This window comes from Phalacrocorax aristotelis, chromosome 8, assembly GCF_949628215.1.
Source record: "Phalacrocorax aristotelis chromosome 8, bGulAri2.1, whole genome shotgun sequence".
Lineage (NCBI taxonomy): Eukaryota > Metazoa > Chordata > Aves > Suliformes > Phalacrocoracidae > Phalacrocorax > Phalacrocorax aristotelis.
This window is the reverse complement of record NC_134283.1, coordinates 24,428,854-24,448,692: the sequence shown is the minus strand read 5'-3', so window position 1 is coordinate 24,448,692 and position 19,839 is coordinate 24,428,854. Positions and strand designations below refer to the sequence as shown.

The window sequence follows — 19,839 nt, the reverse complement described above, 5'->3', positions numbered from 1 at the left end:
GACATCTTTATTTAGAAAATGAAACAATGTGGTGTTGATTTAAAAAAGAAAAATATTTTTTTCCCCTGGGTAGCAGAATTTAATGCTAATTGCTGAGCAGATATTGCTAAACCCAACAGCATTCTGAATGAAGCAGAAAGCTTTGGCTGAAAACACCTGGCCTGTTCGAGCACTAACCATGTTGACATGGGCTCAAAACAGCAACATCTTTTTTGTAAAGATGTGTCTGACTTCATCACAGAAACTCAGGCAGTATGCTCTGAGCACAGGCAGGCAGGCCAACACCCATGCCTGATTTGAATTCCCCCTTTGGTTTCTGCACCTTCAGAGCTTCCCCAGGTCAACTGGGGGAGTTTTCTAAATTTCCACGGCCAGCGTGCAACAGGAACAGTGTCCTTGCCACAGGGAGAGCAGCACTGGCCTGTCCCAGCAGCTCACCTTCATGCAGGTCCCCGTGGCTGTGCAGCTTTGTGTGGGAGACATCAGCTTGATTTTAACATGCTAGGAAAGAGCCCACAGCGCTTTGCACCCTAATGTCTGGGGCTCAAGAGGGAAGGTGAGCCACAGCAAGGAGGATGAAAAGGATGGTCCCTTCTGCCAGCAACCCCAACGTTTTGACATCTGGTTTCTCCTGATGAGGCCTAGAAATCTGCACTCTTTCAGCCTTCTCCTGAGTAGGCAGGCTGGTGCCTGGCCAGGACTGCACAGGAGCATTGCTCAGTGCAACCCTCCCAGCAAAGCCTTTTGGTTTGACTTCACTTTTGTTAGAAGTTTCCCAGCCAGCTCCATGAACACGGGCCCTGTCCTGCCACAGCCTGCCCCACAGCTGGCTACTCCTCTAGCTTTGCTGTAGGGGTACTGCAGTGATACCTGGCAGCCCCCATCAGGGCACGGGAATCTGTATAGTGAGAAATTACTCACTGGAGTAATTGCTCACTACTCTGGAGAAGCTCAAGGCCTTGTCATGCAATGGGAGAGCAAACAATGCTCCTGGAGCACACCACAGCAAACAAGTCACCGCTGTGGTGGCACTGGCATTGGCTGGTTGCTGAAGTAGAGTTCCTTCCCTAGAAGTCCTCCCTACCTGTGACTTCTCTCCCTTTTGGGTTTTATTTTGCAGGGGCTGTGTTGCTCTCTCCCAGAGATGCTCTGCAGACGTCTGCCACCCTGAGTCCTGGCCCTGGAGGCTGGGGAAGGTCGGAACATTTGAGCGAAGAGGGAATGAGACTCCATCCTGGGTGGTCCAAGGGATCCTGCAGAGCAGCCAAATTGGTCCCTCCTGGGGTTCACATCTGAGGTTCAGACAGTTTTGATCTTAGAGATGAGATGAGCCCTGCTAGCCCCACAGGAGCCCACAGTGTCTGTTCTTGCACAGAACTCATCTGTGGCTTCCCTGGATGTATCTCTGCTCTGTTGAGGTCAGTGTGGAGTGGGCAGTGCTGCCAGTTGCCCTTGGTGTGAAACAGGGAGAGCATAGCTGTGCCAGCTCGGCTGGGCAGGAAAGCAGTGCACAGCCAGCCCCGGATGGAGGATGCTGGATGAACCCCAGTGGGGCATCCCAGCAGGAGAGGCTGGTGTTTGCAGCAGCATCAGGAACAGGGCTGCCTTTGAAGGTGGGTGGAGATCAGCATTGAAGCTCTCTGAAGGGGCCAGCTGGAAACTCAGAAGGGCTTGGCAGTCTGTGGGGTGGCTGGTGGCAGGAATGAGAGGAATGTGCCACGTGGGCCAGGCAACACACTCTGAAAGGCAAGGGCGAGAGCAGAGCCCGGGGCAACAGTGGGGCCAGTACAGGGCAGCAAGGCCAGCAGGTGGAATGAGATGCCCCCAGAGTGCTGCATCCAGCTCTGCAGCCCCCAACACGAGAAAGACATGGACCTATTAAAAAGGATCCAGAGGAGTGCCGTGAAAAGTTATTGGAGGGTTGGAACCCTACTTCTAGGAAGAAAGGTTAAGAAGAGAAGGTTCTGAGGAGACCTTTATGCAGCCTTTCAATACCTAAAGTGGGCTTAAGATAGGGTGGAGAGAGGTTTTTTTACTAGGGACTGTAGTGATAGGATAAGGGGTAATGGCTTTAAACTGAAAAAGGGTAGATTTAGATTAGATATAAGGGAAAAATTCTTCACTGTGAGGGTGGTGAGGCACTGGAACAGGTTGCCCAGAAAAGTTGTGGATGCCCCATCCCTGGAGTGTTCAAGGCCAGGTTGGATGGGTCTTTGAGCAACCTGGTCTAGTGGAAGATGTTCCTGCCTATAGCAAGGGGGTTGGAACAAAGTCTTTAAAGGTCTCTTGGTAGCTTTCATCTTCCAGATGCTTGTTGGAAATACCATACAGCAGAGAGGAAACAGTGTAGGAGGTTCCTGAACTGTGTGGAAAAGACCTTCCTGACACAGGTGAGGGAACCAACTAGGGAAGACGCCCACTGGACCTGTTGTTTGTGTGGTCCTGTGGAGAGAAGGACCTGTGGGTGATGCGATGGTTGGAGGCCATCTTGGGCATAGCAATCATGAACTGAGAGAGTTTTTGGTTCTCAGACAAGTAAGGAGGGGGGTCAGCAGAACTACCACCTGGGGCATACGGAGGGCAGACTTTGGCCTGTTCAGGACACTGGTTGACAGAGTCCCTTTGGGAGGAAGTCCTAAAGGGACAATGGAGCCCAGAAAGGCTAAACATTCTTCAAGAAGGAAATCTTCAAGGCGCAGGAGCAGGCTGACCCCATGTGCTGAAAGACGAGCTGGTGGGGAAGAAGACCAGCCTAGCTGAACAGGGAGCTTTGGGTGGAACTCAGGAAAAAACAAAGAGTGGCTCACCAAGCTACTCTCAATCCTTTATCAGCAGTCGTGGCTAACTGGGGAGGTCCCAGTTGTCTGGAGGTTAGCAAATGTGATGCCCATCTACAAGAAGGGTCAGAAGGAGGATGCAGGGAACTACAGGCCTGTCAGCCTGACCTCAGTACCAGGGAAGGTTATGGAGCAGATCATCTCGAGTGCCATCACATAGCATGTGCAGGACAACCAGGGGATCAGGCCCAATCAACATGGCTTCATGAAAGGCAGGTCCTCTCTGACCAACCTGATCTCCTGCTGTGACAGGGTGACCCACCTAGTGGATGAGGGGAAGGCTGTGGATGTTACCTACCCAGAACTTAGCAAAGCCTTTGACACTGTCTCCCACAGCATCCTCCCAGAGAATCTGGTGGCTCATGGCTTGGATGGGTGTGCTCTTCGCTGGGTGAAATACTGGCTGGGTGGCCGAGCCCAGAGAGCTGTGGTGAATGGAGTTAAATTCAGCTGGTGTCCGGTCACAAGCGGCGTTCCCCAGGGCTGAGTGTTGGGGCCAGTCTTGTTCAATATCTTTATCAATGATCGGGATGAGGGGATTGAGTATGCCCTCAGTATGTTTGCAGATGACACCTAGTTGGGTGGGAGTGTTGATCTGCTCAAGGGTAGGAAGGCTCTGCAGAGGGATCTGGACAGGCTGGATGGATGGTCTGAGGCCAATTGTATGAGGTTTAACAAGGTCCAAGTGCTGGGTCCTGCACTTGGGTCACAACAACCCCAGGCAATGCTACAGGCTTGGGGAAGAGTGGCTGGAGAGCTGCCCATGGGGAGAAGGACGTGGGCGTGCTGCTTGACAGCCAGATGAACATGAGCCAGCAGCGTGCGCAGGTGGCCAAGAAGGCCAACAGCGTCCTGGCTTGTATCAGGAATAGTGTGGCCAGCAGGAGCAGGGAAGTGATCGTGCCCCTGTACTCAGCACTGGTGAGGCCGCACCTCGAGTACTGTGTGCAGTTTTGGGCCACTCACTACAAGAAGGACATTGAGGTGCTGGAGCGTGTCCAGAGAAGGGCAACGAAGCTGGTGAAGGGTCTGGAAGACAAGTGTTATGAGGAGCAGCTGAGGGAGCTGGTGTCCGTCTCTTCTCCCAGGTCAATAGTGACAGAATGAGAGGAAATGGCCTCAAGTTGCCTCAAGGGGAGGTTTAGATTGGATATTAGGAAAAATGTCATTACTGAAAGGGTTGTCAAGCATTGGACTAGTCTGCCCAGGGAAGTGGTTTTGTCACCATCCCTGTAGGTATTTAAAAGCCATGTAGATGTGGTGCTTAGGGACATGGTTTAGTGGTGAACTTGGCAGTGTTAGGTTTATGGTTGGACTCGATGATTTTAAAGGTCTTTTCCAACATAAATGATGCTATGATTCTATGATTCTAACCCAAACCATTCTCTGACTCTGTGCTCATCGCCCCCGCCTTGCCGGTAGACAGTGCCCGGTCAAAAGGCGCATTGTGCATTGTGGCTGGGGCTCGGGCTGGGACCGAGCTGCGGTGCCAGCCAGGCAGAAAGCTGTGTGCTCACCCCTGCCAGTGCAGCAGCAGCCTCAGGGCTGGCAGTGTTGCTGGATACATGGGCTGCTGCCTGGGAACCCCCTGGCACCAGGACCTCTCCCTGGGATGCACAGGTAAGCTGTCCATGGGGATGCCATGGCCCTGCTCTATCTGAGCAGGGCTGTGAGACCTGTGACGCAGCGCTCACCCCGCTGCTAGGGCTGCTGGATAAACTCCAGCACTGAGCAGTGGCTTCCTTTGGCTGCTTGCCTGCCCTTCCTGAGATGGCTGCTGGTGTCCTCTCCTCTTGCTGGGCACTTGTGTCACTAGATTTGGGCGCATGGGGAACGAGGCAGGGTACTTTGGCCAGGGAGGCAAGAGGATGACTCAGAGGGTTGGTTTATTCCCATGCTGTTGGCTTTTCAGGAGACCCCTTGCTACCCCTCTCCTTCTGCCACTGCTGCCCAGGAGCACCCCAAGCATTGCAAGGCTTGCAGACCCCATGGGGTGCTGCCAGGCCCTGAGGCACGACTCCTAGTAGTAGCACTCCCAAATGAGCTAATGGGGCTGTGCTAATGGACGGACGGGAGTAGGGAGGTGGCTCAGAGCCAGCAGCTGTGGCCATGTGTCCCCTGGGAAAGCCAGTGCCAGTGTCAGTAGGTGCTGTGAGTGCCTCAGCCTCGGCTGCCAGGAGTGCAGCCCCGCGCACAAGGATCTGTGCTCGAGTCTGGGCTGGGCTGTTTCCTGCCCACTGTTGCAAAATACTTCAGCACAGAGGAGGTAAATGAGTCATTGGCACAACTGGGAATGACTTCCCACCAGCAGTTGCAATTGGTCTCTTGAAAAACCTCTCAGTTCCCTTTCTGAGCCTGGCCCAAACAAAAATAAACACTGAATCAGTGAGTGCTGTGGGGAGCAAACCCATTTCTCCTTTCATCCAAGTGAACCCTGATCCCTGCCTGGCTCTGTGGAGACCCACCAGCATCCTTTGTCATGCTGCTGGCAGAGGTGGCATGAGTGGTATCCAACCTTCCACCTCCTTCGGCACATCATATGGTGTCCTCTCAGGTGGGGAGCATTTTTCCAGGGGTCCAAATGCCTCTCCCTACCACCTGTCTTCCCAGGTGAAGAGTGTGACTCCTGCTGCCCCGACTCACCTGTGCTCCTGCCCTGCTGGGATCACCTGCAGCGCACCACAGCCGAGCGCCGGGGAAAATGGTGGCGGGAGAAGACCATGGCATCAGGTACCCATCCCCATGGAAAAGGGACCTAGCCCCTGCCCACTGGGCCCTGCTGAACCCAGCAAAGCCTGCCAGTGTCTGCTGGGTTGCAGGTTGGAGAGGAAGGGAGGGAGGAGAAAAGCAACTGACAGGCAAGCCCAGCCCAGACGAGCCAGCTTGGGTTTACCTCTGCCTCTGGCTTGTTTTGCTTCCCCATCTCCATTTCCCCTGTGTATGGAAGGTGATGGAGTTGCTGGATGAAGTCCCTTGCTAAGTGTGTTTGAATCAGCTGTTGAGAAATGTAGAGCCTTTTCTTTCAAAGAGAAGCTCATTCATTACATGTCCAGCCTTGGGCCATTCTTTTCTACTGCTAACTAGAAATAAGGATTATAATTCTGCATGCAGATAACAGTTTATTTGACTGACTAGCAAAGCAAAGCTGGCTCAATAAAAAGAACTATGGAGTATAGTTATGGTCACAAAAGTGACTTACAAAAGCCGGTTGCACATTCCAGCTGCAGATCTCCGGGTACGTGTTTGTCTTACAAGTCCAATCTGATTACTGACAAAAATTGGTTTTTAATCTTGTTATCCCTCCACAGCCCATACAGCTGTGGAAGAGCAAGCTGGATTTTTATGTGCCTCAGCCTTCATTAACATAATTACCAGCTAAAGTTGCAGTTCCGGTATCCTTTATCGTAATAGTTGATGATGTGTGAAGCAGAAAGAATGCAGCTTGGATTTCAGATACTGGCCAGAGCAGGCAGGGGAGAAAATCTTGTTTTGACTGTCAAATTGATGAGCAAAGGGTTTTGCAAGCCCATGGCTCTCCTGTGCTGGGGAAGTGCTCTTGCTCTGAGGTGTCCAGAAAAATCTCAGTGTCACAGAGTCATTCTTCTACCAGATTTCCTCAGAGAAGGTCTGTGCCAAGAGCAAGGAGGGAAAGTTCCCTCACTTCAAAGCCACTCCAGCAGTGGAAACAAGCCAGTCATAAAGGGTATCATGTAGTTAGGACACATCAGTCCCACAGATCTTACCTCCAACCCTGAGCATGATTTTAGGGTGGTACCAGATTCACACAATCCTCAGCCAGATCTGCAGTGCAACGCATGGGCTTTGCTTTCAGGTGGCATGGTTAGGCAGAATATCATAGACACCTGCCGCAAAATTTGACAGCAGCTCTTCTGTGTCCCACCTCCTTGATAGGTAAGGCTTGGGCATTGGAGCCAAGTGACCCCACTACCGAGGCAGCAGAAGGCTCTCTGGACCCTTCCTTGGTGCAGCTGGCTATCGGGGAGGGCTTTCCACCAGGTAAGATGCTGTCTTTGGCATCACCCAGATTTCCAGTAGTTGAATGTAACAAGGCCTGGCACTGCAGCTAACCATCCCTCTGTCATCTCTTGAGCTTCTCATCTCTGTTGCTGGAGGGCAATGACAGGCTGGGTTTGTGTTGTTTGAGCATCACGACCAGGTGAGGGCTGGAGGCACTGGGGGGGCTGGCTGCAGGGAGGCAGTGTGGCAGAGGCAGCTCTGTGTGGCATGGAGCTCCTTCTCTCCCTTCACCCTGCATATTTTATTTCCAAGAGATTTCGCTCTTTTTCTCCGTTGAGAGTCGCTCTTCCCAGTGCCTCAATTCCCAGCTCCAGGAAGCCGCCAGAAAGAAGCTGTGGGCCCTAGAGAGTGATGACAGAGACGTCTGTGCCCTGTTCAAGGTAGGAGCCCCAGCCCAGCAGGGCAGATCATATGCTGGGAGGCTCCTGGCGTAACAGGTTGTGTGATGGGACAACAAACCCAGCTGAGAAAGAGATTTTCTTCCAAGGCTGCTGTAGGTTGTGTTCCTGCACATGGGGACTCTGTAGGGGACTGGAATGATGGGGGAAATGAACTGGTAACAGGTGAGAGGCAGAGTATTGGGCTTCATATAGAAAAATCACTACAGGTATAGAGACATTTCCTGTACTGAACTCTCCTTTCCCAATGGTTTTTAAGGCCCTGGCCTCTCAGGGCTCCCTGCAGAGCTTCCCAGAACACCTGGAACAGTGCAGACATTCTAGTGCCAGCAATAGTGAAAGGAGAGCTTCTCCCTCAAGGCACAATTACTTCTTTCAGCCTTACAACTGCAGTTTGGAAGCTGTGCCTGTCCTGACAGAACATTAACCCTCCTGTGGTATGGTTCAGGTGTCTGGGTTTCAAAAGCACAGTGGTTCTGGTGTGTGCCACAGGGGAAAAGATTTGGAGAAGGAGATGGAGCTCCTTCACCCTCCCACTGCTGCACCATGGGGAGTTGTCACTGTGGGTATTCCATTCCTCTTGGCTGCAGGACTCAACTGGCTGGATCACTCTCCCCTTAACCGCAGGCAACCAACTTGAACAGCTTCAGTCTCAACTATGCTAATAAATGAGCGCCTAGTCTCATTCCAGGGTCTAGTAGTATTGCCACACTGACAAAGGAGACCCCCTGTCAGAGTCCCAGGACCGTCCCTTAATCTTGTTTTGTCTTTTGTGTGTAGGAGCTGTCAGCCAGGCTGGTCTGTATGCAAGCACAGGAGGATCGGTTCCTCCTCACCTTTAAAACCCTAGAAGAAGTCTGGAAATTTTCCACATATCTGACTTTAGGTAATGTTTTCAGGGTGTGGAAGATCTAAACAGACAGTGTGAAAAGCATTTTTGGAGAAGGTATTATTTGACACCCAAAAAACAGTAAAGTAACAGGGTGGACAGATAAAGAAGATGAATTAGAAGGCCTCGGTGTCCATCTACAGATTTGTGAAACCACTGTCTGGATCAGTGAAAGACACCCAGGAGGGTGCCTTTTGGGTAATGCCTCTCCTGAGTTTTGGGGATGGAGACAAAATTAGAGGCTGTTGCCTCACAGCGTGATTGCTTATGACAGACTGGGAGACATCCAAAGAGCACTTCATCCTGACCAGTGAAGGAGGATGATAACACTGCTTTCCCTCTTGGTTTCTTAGGGTATGTGGGCAGCTGCTTGGAGCAGCTTCTCTTTGACCAGGAGTACTGGCTAGACTGTGCTCTGATGGAGGACACAGAGATCAGAGTTACTGTGGATGAAGATCACTTGGCCACCATATATATGGGTCTGCTACTCCAGGAAGGTGAGAAGGGACTGCATAGCTAGGGACTTCCTCAAAAGCATCTCAGCAGGGCTGTGTTGTGGCCCTGTGCTGGGCAATGTCTTGCACTGATGACATTGACCTGGGCATGACTCTTTCTATCTGCAGGTAACTTTTTTTCCAGAGCAGTGCCTGGTGTCTGGCAGCCAGAGCAGGAGGGAGAGGAAGGCCTGCAGCTCTGCAAGAATGAGCTGATCCACGTGAAGAATGTTAGAGATGAGTCCAAGTGGGAAGGGATGTCCTTACTAACGGGTCAACGAGGCCTGGTGCCTGTGACAGCTCTAGAGCCAATACCTCACCCATTTTACCAGTAAGTAGACTGGCCAATTAATAGTGCTCAATCCAAGATTTTTTCCTGATCCTGGTGCATGAGCTAGCACAAAGCCTGGGGTCATAAACTGCTCTTGCCTCTGGCAATGGGCAAAAGCAACATAATTTTGTGAGGATATATATTATGTGTAAAGACAACCACTGAATTTTTTATTCAGGACCTGTTAATGGGACTGAGCAAGGACATACTTCAGATATCATTCTTGTATGACATTGATTTAAGCCATACATGAGATTATTTGTGATTTACAGGTGAATAACTGGGACAAAAAGCATAGCCCAAGACTTAGGTAATGCCAGTCAAAGTGGGGCCTCATGCTGGACATGAGGCTGAGCCTCAAAGACACCTGCAGCTCCTCTTGTACTCACATGGTGAAATCCTCCTTACAGGCTGGCAAAATTATCCTGCATTTACGATGTGGTGTGAGGCTGCAGTAATGAGATGCAAACTGCCCTCCATGCCCAGTAACACCATTACAAGGAATTACTGGACTGGCCATGCTGGCCATGCTTGATAGCAGCTCCAGCACTCCCAGGGAGCAGAACATCTGTCCTGCTGTGTGACACCATCCCTGGTGGTGACCTGAGGACAGGACTGCTCAAAGAGGACCGGGGTGGATCCCCTTTGCCTTGCAGGTGGTTTCTGAAGAATTATGCTGTGAGTTTTGGCATCTCCCAGGAGATCAGTGAGACAACCTCTCAGCTAATTGGTGAGTGATACATGTGCAATGCAGCTACCCTTCCCAAGGAAGGGCATGACTCTTGCAAACTTGGGTTTGGCCACACATGCAAAGGGCCCATCTCTGGTTCTGACAATGACACTCCATTGCAAGGTGCTCTAAGGGAACACTGCATCTTTGGACTTTCTTGAATGGAGAACAGAGCTTGCAGATTGCATGTGCTTAGAAGGGCAATCTGAAGAACACAGAGTACAGAGGGCTGCTGATGGCATTCTTCTGCCACTGGGTTTTTCTATTCTATTGCGGTTTTATCTCTCCTTTAATTCTTTCAGGACTGAAGTTTTAAATAATTAGGCTTCCACCAGTGTGCACATGAAACCCATGCCCACCATTCACCCATGGGCACTGTTCAGAGCATGCTGGACACAGGAGGTCACTGTAGGTGTGCACTTGGCGAGTAGTTTGATGGACATTTGCACTGTTAAAGATTTCACTCCTGGAAGAGAGTTGAGACAGTGCAGCTTCTGTAAAGCTCCATGTTTCCAACCACCTTCCATACTGCAGCTCTCAGAGGTTTCAGTCTTTGGCTGTGTGGCATTTATCCATGCCTCTTGTATGTTTTATTATAATCCTGTCCTCAAGTAGAAACTGCAGAGAACTGAGTTGGAGAGCACAATAAATCTTAGGGGACAGAGAGGCAGCTTTCTCAAGCTGAAATCATGGCCTCTCCTTGCCCAAGTATTTTCTGGTGAGGAAGTTTTACCAGTGGCCTCACACTTAAATGCCCTTGTTTCCCTTGGTTTCCCAGTCAAAGGCAGGTGTACAGCCACAGAGGACCACAGAGGAGCAGCACGGGATGAACTGAGTTTCTCCAAAGGAGACAGCATAGAAGTAATTGGCTTCCTCATTCCAGGACTCCCATGGTTTGTGGGCAAATCCCTCAGCAGTGAGAGCATTGGCTTTGTCCCAACCCGATACATAAATCCTGAGGCTTGCGAACCTCTGTAAGTTTACTGCTACCATCTAGATTAATTTAAACTCAGGAGAAAGTGAAGGGAAGGTTCCAAGTCCAATGTCAAGGCTATGTGAAAGTCCAGGGCAGGTGATTTGCTTTGCAAGGCCTTCATAGGAGTTGCTTTTGAAGTCTGTCCAGAAGCCTTGGCCAGGCTCTGCTGCCAACAGGCTGCAGGAGTCTTTGCCCAGACAAAGCAATCATATTTCACTTGCCTCAAGTGATTCTTGGAGAAGAACAGATCTGGCCCTCAGCTAGACCTGGCTTTATGTTAAGGCAGTCCAGGGCATCTGTGTACCAGATGAGCTGGCTTCACAGTTTCACCCAGAAATGTGACTGTCTTTGTAGCTTTGTCTGAGGGGCTGTGAGCCTGGCAAGGGTGGGGAGAGTGATCACTGCCAAGGAAACCAAGTCCTGTTTTGCTTCCTTCTGCCCCTTTGCTTTCTGTGGGTTGTCGAGGCAGAATGACCACTGGCAGAGTTCCCCACTCAGCAGAATTACACACCCTCCCAAGGACGCAGACAAGAGTTATCTGGGGAGGGAGGGTGACACAACTCCAAGCTGAACACCTAGGCATTTGTCTTTGTTGGTGGCTTAAAGACATAGCTCCAGTGCAATACCCACCCAAAAAAGCTTCTCCTCCAAGAGTGTGTGTGGGAGAATGGGGTCTTAACCTGTTTCTAGGTCTGTTGGGCTTTCCTGGGTCAGGGTCACTCAAGATAAATCTTAGGCATTTTTCTCTGACACTACAGAGAACAGAGAGGAGATCAGATGATGCTCTGGCCTCAGAAAAGCCTTCTGGAGAATAAAAAGACCAATAGGTCCCTCCCTCTGGTGCCCATCAGTTCCTCCATGGAGAAGCTGGATCTGAGACTCCCGATGGGGAAGGTGTCCAGACTGTAGCAGAGCTTTTCTGGTGGGAGGAAGAGGAGGGATTGGAAAGCCCATCTCCATCCCACAGGACAGCTGTAGTGTCAGGGGATGGGGAGACACTCTTTTCCCCTAATGTCTGCCTCAACCTAGGGAAAAGGACTTGGTGTTTCTGAGTGAAGAAGAAAAATCCCCCCTCCTGCGCTTCCCCTGCAATGGTGGTGAACAGCACTTCACCACCCTCCTCAGTGACCTGGCACGCACTGACATCACCTCTGTGTACCGGCTGGGTGAGTTTCCCCTCTCCTTATGTGCCCAGTCCCAAGGTTTCCCACAGAGAGCAATGATGGGCAGTGTCTAGAGAGCTCCTTGTTCAGGGCTTTGCAGGGGAGACAACTGCTGTAGTTGAGACAGCCTCCAAGCCCTCTGCTCAGCCTGGTGGTGGAGGCTGTAGATAACCCCAAGATCTGGGCCTTGCCACACTGCAGTTTGCAGGGATCTTCTCTGGTTCCAGGGGAACTCCTCAGCTGTGCTTCACCCTGGCAGATACTGCTCTCGACTGATCCTGGCTGTAGGTCCCTGCCTTTAGCAGGTGCCCTGCTCTTCTTGTCTGACCTTTGGGTGTATATTGAGAGGGATACCCAGCTAAAAGGGCAGGTGACATTGTCTCCATGCCTACAGCAGGAGCCAGGAGGTCAGGCTTCCTGGCTGCTCTTTTCAGTTTCATTATGATTACTGTGTCACTTTTAGATCACAGCTAATTTCTCTGTCTCTGTTTCTTGCCTTCTTGCTACTTAAAAGCACAACACGGCCATGCAGGGCTGAGCCTGGGATTCCCTGGGGTTCAGGGGGCCTCCCAGACCAGTCAAGTCAGGTGCAATGAGCCCAGGGCAGAGCCTATCAGAGATACACACATATCTGAAACCTCTGAATAGACACATTAAGAGAGACAGTGCTGATAAAACTCTACCTGTGAAAAATAAGACCTGCTTGTTTCCAGGGAAATATAATGTCACTAGTGCTCACCCCATCACCATCTAAAAGCTGTTCTCCATGGTCTTACATGGAGCCAAGCCCCAGCAGACAGGGGGGTTGAAACTGCAGCTGCATGTGGTATCTGTGGCCAAAAGTGAGGCTGCTCTCCCACATGCAGGTCTAGGGTTTAGAAGAGCAGCAGCAGATCTCTATAAGATTTGAGCACTATGTCTGCACATTAACACTGGCCAAAGCTTTTGGCTTTTTGTTTTCTGTTTGTCTCTTTTTGTGTAGATGGTTTTGAACCCACAGCCATGTTCCCAAAAGTGCCATCAGGTGAGTATGTGGAGGGGAGAGAACGGGATGCTTTAAGATGACTTCTGAGGGTGAGTTTTAACAAGGGGAAACATCCCACTATGGTTTGCTTGTCCCTTCCAGAGGCTGTTCGCCATGGCTGTAAAGATATCCAGCTGCTCCAGTCTTGGGAGGAAGTAAATGGCTTGGCTACAACTAGCACCTCCGAACTGTCTAGCCCAGGAAGTGCATCAGCCCCTGCTATGTTGGAAGATGATCTCCCAGAGAAGCTGGATGATTTTGATGATCCCAAGTTCTTTATTGACCTGAATGCTGGACACATGGAAGATGCTGATGTCTTTAACCCCATATTAACCTTCCTTAACCAAGACAGTTATGTGCCCAGTTTTCAAATCCTCTATGATCTCAGTTTTTCCTTTCTCAGCTCCATTTTTTATGGTTTCTCTGATGAGGATGAACTGGTCTTGTACCTTGAGATGTCCAGAAACTGGGCCAAGAGGACTCATTCAGTTTGGGCTCATGTCAGGCTCTGTTTCCTCTTGGGTAAGCTGTGCATCAAAAAGGTCAAGTTCTCCCAGGCTCGAGTCTACTTTGAAGAAGCCATGAGCATCCTGGACAGGGGTTTTGGGGACCTGCCCCTGCTGGCTGCATTGCATGTCAACCTTGCCTCCATCTACCTGAAGCAGAACATGAAGCACAAGTTCTCCTCCCTGCTGGGAAAAACATTGGCCTTGCTTGTCTGCTTGCCCGACCGCTCTTTCAGCTCTGAGAATGAGCTGGAAGTCATGATGTACGTCCTGAGAGAAGCCATTGCTGTGGGTAATGCTCCCTTGGAAGCACGGGTCTGCTTCCTTATTGTTAAGCTCTTCCTACAACTAGGCAAAAATGATGAAGTGCTGCCCTTTACTGAGCATCTTCAATGTCTCAACACCACTTTACTCAGCCCGTACACTAGTTCTGTGCCATTGGATGCTACTCCCATCTTAAGCTACCTCTATGACAAGAAGTACTTGCCAAATATCGCACTGGCCTCTGCCAGGTTGTTTGTTCCTAGTGGCATCAAGGGGGCACTGACACCCATTTGGAGAGCTGGCTTCATCGTCCAGAATACTTCAAAACTCCTGGGAAGCCAGATGGAGAGGAGTGGCATCCCAGCACTGGCTTGTTTCTATCTCAAGCAAGCACTGCATTTCTCCTGTGAGACCAGAGCTGTGCCTATCCAGAGGACGCTGTGTGCCATCTTGTCCAGAATGTACCTCCAGCATGGCGTGTTGGACGGAGCGGTTTGTTATGCAGCCATAGCCGTAACCCTCAGCAGACTCATGGGCGAAGAGGAGGCTTTTGAGTCTTCCCTCTCTTTGGGGTGGATGTATCTCCTGAACAGACAGCCAGGCCCAGCTGCAGACATCATGTACCAGCTCCTGCGCTCTCTGCATGGGACAGACAGCGTGACTCAGGGGGGAGCCGTACACAATCTCCTGGCCATTGCCCTCAAAGGAGAAGGGCAGGTGCAAAAGGCTGCAGAGAACTACCTCCGGGCCCTGCACAAAGCCCAGGAGACTGGGAACAAGAGGAACCAGGCTATCGCCCTGGCTAACCTGGGACAGCTAAGCCTCTCGCATGGGGCGAGCCAGTTGTCTGAGCTCTACCTGCTCCAGTCAGCTCAGCTCTATGCTGAGCTTCAGGGCAGCGAAGACCTGGAAATGGAGTTGGTGCAGGTGCTGCTGTGGCTAGCACAGGCCATGGTGAACAGGCAGAGGATGGAAGGTGGCAAACTCTGTTATGAACTGGCATTGGTGTTTGCCCTGAAGTGGCATAACATGAGGAGTGAGTACAGCTTTGCTGGCAGGAACCAGGAAAGAATTCACCTCTGTGCAGCACCCTGTCAGGTGCTAATGCAGCCCCCTAACCTGTCCTTTTCCCTTCCCTGTACCATGCAGGTCAGCTTCACATCACTGAGTCTCTCTGCCATTTCTACAGCAAAGTGTCCCCCAGTCTCCAGGCTTGCATTACCTACCATGAGCACTGGGTATCTTTGGCACAACAGCTCCAGGACAGAGAGATGGAAGGCACCATCCATCAGACCCTCAGCCAGCTCTACCAGGCTTTGGGCACATCTGAGTAAGTCCTGCCTGTGTGTAGATGCTGTTAGAGGGGAGTCCCTGCTCACCCAAAACAAGAGCAGTGAGTTTCCTAGGGTGTCCCTCGAGAGAGGTGAGGAAGTTGTGTGGTAGCTCTAGCTGCCCCATAGGCAGGCTGTGGGTCAGTGAGCTGCTGAGATTTGTGAGCTGTCAGTGTGCAGAGAAGAGGGGAACCAGTCAACCAGGGCACCGCAACAATGCTGGGCAAATGCTGGGCTGTTAGCTGGGACAGAACGGGGGTCAGGCCAAACACAGTTTTCCAGAGGCACATCCAGCCTTGATCAAAGGGGACCCAGTGACAGGGAATTCATCACTTCCCTTGGAGGCTTATTCCAGTGATTAATCATCATTCACCAGTAAAAATAGGTTCCTTATCTGTTATTTGAATAAGTCTGGCTTCAGCCTCCAGCTGCTGAGTCTGCCCTTCCTATCTCTGCTGGAATATTTTCCCCAGGGAGGTACTTAAGACCCCGTATCAGCTCACCTTTCAATCTCCCACTTGACACATGTAGGTGACTGATTAGATTAGATGGCTGGGGAGAGAAAGAGACCTGAACAGACCACAGACTTTCTTCAGTCTTGGAAGGCAAACGTGTCAAATAGTGAAAAGCTAGCTCCCACATCCCAGAAGGACAAATAGGCAGGGGCTGTCATTAACTTGGGTGTTAACCTTCCCATGCTAGGTCACAGTGAGTTCAGAGGGAAGGAATTTAGGAAGCAGATGCCTGTCATGTGAACTGTGCTATTTAAGATCACAAAGTACCCCATTCCCTGGATTTGAAGGACAGCTGGAGCCCAGTTGCCAGCAGGCAAGACACCAAGCAAACAAACATGCCCTGGGCAATGCCCAGTGCTCCCTTCACCACAGCTGCCTTCTGCAGTCAGCATGTCTAGCCTGCTGGCCTGTTCTGCTGCTTATCCCTTGATCCTCTAGTGATCAGGGGCTTAAAAAGGAGCTGTAAGGTCTTGCACACGTGGCCACAGATCTGCCTTTTTGGCTGCACCAAGAGGCAAATAATAGGTAGAGGTGTTGGTTTGGGTGCCAGATGCTGACCAGAAAATGAAGGTGCAAGCACCCCCGCCTACGTTCCCATGTGTTGTTGGGAGTCACTTTGGGGCTCACTGTCGGGGGACAAATAAGGTTTGCAGATGACTTGGATAAAACCCTTTTTATCAGCTGGAACAAGTAGGGTTGGGGAGCAGCCTTTTCGGGAGCGGGCTGCCTGAGGGCTGTGCTGAGCCCTGGGGTCCCAGGCTGGTACAAGGTTGCCAGACGATACACATATGTGCACTAAAGCATGTAGACTTCCACGATTTTTCCAGGACACATCACTCAGAGCTGTGACTGTCCGTTTGTCTCTAACCCTTGGCAACTGTAGGAGGAAAAGACAGGATTGCCAATGGAGAGGTGGTATTGTAGCTTTGCAGCCGATTGCTGGGGTGTCCTGTGATTTCTCTGTAATAACTTTTGCCTGTTATCATTACAGGACTTTGAGACAGTCTCTGGACTGCACCAAACAGAGTCTAAGGATCTTCATTGACCTTGAGGAGAGTGTGAAAGCAGCAGAGGCCTGGCTGCAGGCAGGAAGGCTCTACTATCTTATGCAGGAAGATGAGCTGGTGGAAATGTACTTTCAGGTACGGAGGAGGTGGCTGGAGTAGTCCCATTCTCACCTTGGCTACCTTGCACCTACCTGTGGTTTGGTAGGAGCCTTTTGGGGCTGGAAGACCTGGAAGGGAAAGTTCTTATGAGCAGTGTAAATCTGCTGCTGGAAGGAAGAGCTGTTGCCTTACACTCATGCACTACCTGGCACTACATTTCCTGTCTTTCCTTCCATTCACTGGGTTTAGAGGATTCTTGGGTGAAAGTAAGTGAATTTATTGAGTAAGAAGTTGATGTAGGAGTGCCAAAGGAAGCTGGAGGTGCCATGTGACCGGTTTCCATTGAAATGCACATAGATAAGGGGTGAAGTGCCAGGGAAATGCTTGGAGACTTCTTGGAGTAGAAGACTACTGGCTTCTTTCCATCTCTAGCATTATTTTATCAGCTAAGCTGCAAAGAGGAAGATCAGCTAATAAAATCTTAGGCCTCCCTCATTCAGGGAGCAGCTTCTATTAAAAGATGGGAGATCCTTTCACATGCCCAGAGTAGGCAGAGCAGAAGGCTGGTTAGGTCTGTTGGTGTTGCACTGAGCTAGGATATCCAGCAAAGCACCAGCCTGCACATATGTAGAGGATGTTTTGGGATCTCACGCTTATCCCAGAGACACTTCTGAACTGGTGAGGCTGGGTGACTGAGGTACATGGTGGGAACAAGGAGAGAAGCCTTTTCAATCAGCCACTCCAGGCTGCCCCTAAATCAGGTGGGTAAAGGCAGGGGGTTACTGGTATTGGGTGGCTGTTCAGTGACCTGGGTGAAATTAATAAGTGGCTTTGGCATCAGCCTGTTTCCTAGCATTCACAAGGGAGATCTGAGGCCCATAACAAAGAGCCATCATTGCCTCCCTGGCTCATGGTTTCAGCAGGGATGCAGGTGCTAAAGCAGGAGTGACTTCCTATTAAGAAGGGCCAATCGACACCAGATCTCAGCAGGTCATGTCTGAGTCCCTGCAGGGCCCCTTCCCAGGCAAGGTCATGAAAATGATAAACAGTCATGGTGTGAGGAACGTGTTCTTGTTGGAAGGTGGCAGCAGGGCCAAGTGCAGAATTAGCAAAAATAACTGTTCTTCCCAGAAGTTATTATACCTGCCCCCCCTCCTGCTGACTCTTCCCTTTCTTTGTATAAGCTGTTTGTTCCCTTTGTCAATCTTCACATTGGCTCCATCACACCAGTGACAGACGAGGGCCAGGACAGCTTCTGGGTGCACTGTCCCGACTCTAAATCCTGATGCTGTTGGATATTGCAGCTGATCAGTCTGGCACAGGGTTGGGTTACCTGGTTCCTGGCTCCATCCTTACACACATCACTTGCAGATGCAGCACAACAGTCCCACACGCCTGCTGGCCAACCTGTGTCCATGCTGTTTGGAGCACTGTGGCTCATGTTTATGATGACTTGGTTTTATTTAATCACACCAATGTTTATGTGCAAATGTCTCTTTCCAAGTCTTACTCCAGTTCCTTTTCCTTCTAGGCAGCCATTCAGACTGCTCTGAAATCCAAGAACTTCTCCTTGGCCATGGATCTTTATGAAAAAGCAGGTGATACCTTTTTTAATGGTAGCCGAAACAGAGCTCGAGCGGTGGAGTTTTACAGGGTACTGATCCCTCTGAACATTTCTGTCCTTGTGTTCCCACAAAGCAACATCTGTGGGGAGCTTTGGTCCAGGGCTGGCTGCAGCACTGCATGGCCAGGCTGGAGGGATGGAGAGAGAAGAGGGATGGAGGTGGTTTTGAGTGTGCCAGAGTGTAAACATTGCTGCAGGGGGGAAGCCTAGAGCACAGACATAATTTACAATGGATGCAGGTCAGCCCACAGATCATCTGGGAGGCGGGAACAGAGTCTTTACATTACAAATCCTGGTAGTGTTAGGTGTGAGCTGGTTGCTCCAGGGGACATGCTCAGAGTCAGAATTCCAGGCCCTGAGGAAGGGAAGAGATGCGAGGCTCTGGTTTTGAGAACCACGCTCCTCTGGGATATGAAACTCATTTTCAAGGGAAAAAAAGGGGCTAGAACCTGAACCTGCAGCACTCAACCAAACCATTGTCTGCCTGCTATGCTTATGCTATGCCTGCTGCTCTGTCACTTCTCTGTGGGCTGTGCTGTACCCATTCCTCCAGGAGCAGCCTGGACTCACTGTTCTCCCTCCTCAGGGAGGTGCTGTGCCCTTGGCCAGGAAACTAAAGGCCATTAAGACAGAGCTACGGCTGTTCAATAAGCTGGCAGAGCTGCAGATTGGGCTGCAGGGTTATGAGAAGGCGCTGGAGTTTGCCACGCTGGCAGCCAGGCTGAGCATCAGTGTTGGTGAGTGATGCACACCCATAGGGTATGGGGAATTACTGGCTCCCGTGGAGGGGGTTGCCTTTCTGGGTGAGAACAGTGTACATGTGAATGGGGGGATCTCCTGCTTTCATACGGCCTTCGGACCTTTTCTTATCCTAAGGGGTAACATATTTTTAAGGCCACTTCCCTTTTAAAGCTGCATGACAGCCACATGGGAGAGCTCTGCCATGGCGGTGGTGGGACACCAGAGCATGGGAAGTCTGATGAAAGCACAGGACTGAACGGTTCCTCCCTGTCCTGGCTTGTCTAATAAACTCATCCCTTCCCAATACAGAAATAGTTTGAATGGGCAAAATGCCAGCATAGATGTCTGAGACAGAACCAATATTGCAATAGCCCTTTCCAGCACCCAAGAAATCCCCTGGTTGAATGATATACTCCCTGGCAATCTATCCAGCCTTGGTATCAACAACCCTGCCCATGGCTCTGATTTCTCTGGACTATCTTCAAAGCCAGCATCTCCTTATAAAGGCATGCACACCTCCAAGCTGTTGAGCAAAAGCATCCTTGGGTGGCTCAGCATGCTGGGCTGGGAATGTATTGTGAGTGTGCTGCAGGCTGACTGTATCAGCAACTCTTTTCCAGGAGACCAATTGCAAGAGCTCGTTGCATTCCACCGCCTGGCTACAGTCTACTATTTTCTGCATATGTATGAGATGGCAGAAGATTGCTACCTGAAGACACTTGCCTTGCGTCCTCCCTTACTGCAGTGCTCTGGAGAGGCCCTGTACTACTCCAAGGTGTACTGTCACCTTGGCAACCTGACCCTGCACAAACTGAAGGTAGGAAACTTCTTTCCATGATGCTGTGTTGAGCACTCTGGTGTTGATGGAGAGC

At 50.8% G+C, this 19,839-nt stretch overlaps 1 protein-coding gene across 2 annotated transcripts in view; it reads left to right on the top strand.

Annotated features, from left to right (window-relative positions):
* The window catches only part of SH3TC2 (SH3 domain and tetratricopeptide repeats 2), a 38,753-nt gene that overhangs the window by 1,239 nt on the left and 17,675 nt on the right, over positions 1–19,839 (top strand). Inside the window, exons 2-17 of one of the 2 annotated variants that reach the window (XM_075102015.1) lie at positions 5,448–5,567; positions 6,750–6,854; positions 7,128–7,255; positions 8,054–8,159; positions 8,516–8,659; positions 8,786–8,987; positions 9,644–9,717; positions 10,496–10,691; positions 11,723–11,859; positions 12,839–12,880; positions 12,983–14,686; positions 14,800–14,980; positions 16,488–16,638; positions 18,134–18,256; positions 18,813–18,963; positions 19,588–19,784. In XM_075102015.1, coding sequence (XP_074958116.1) covers positions 5,448–5,567; positions 6,750–6,854; positions 7,128–7,255; positions 8,054–8,159; positions 8,516–8,659; positions 8,786–8,987; positions 9,644–9,717; positions 10,496–10,691; positions 11,723–11,859; positions 12,839–12,880; positions 12,983–14,686; positions 14,800–14,980; positions 16,488–16,638; positions 18,134–18,256; positions 18,813–18,963; positions 19,588–19,784 — 3,761 coding nt within the window. Of the gene's footprint in view, positions 1–5,447; positions 5,568–6,749; positions 7,015–7,127; positions 7,256–8,053; positions 8,160–8,515; positions 8,660–8,785; positions 8,988–9,643; positions 9,718–10,495; positions 10,692–11,722; positions 11,860–12,838; positions 12,881–12,982; positions 14,687–14,799; positions 14,981–16,487; positions 16,639–18,133; positions 18,257–18,812; positions 18,964–19,587; positions 19,785–19,839 lie in introns of those variants that run through there. The other variant, XM_075102016.1, reaches the window with a different exon arrangement.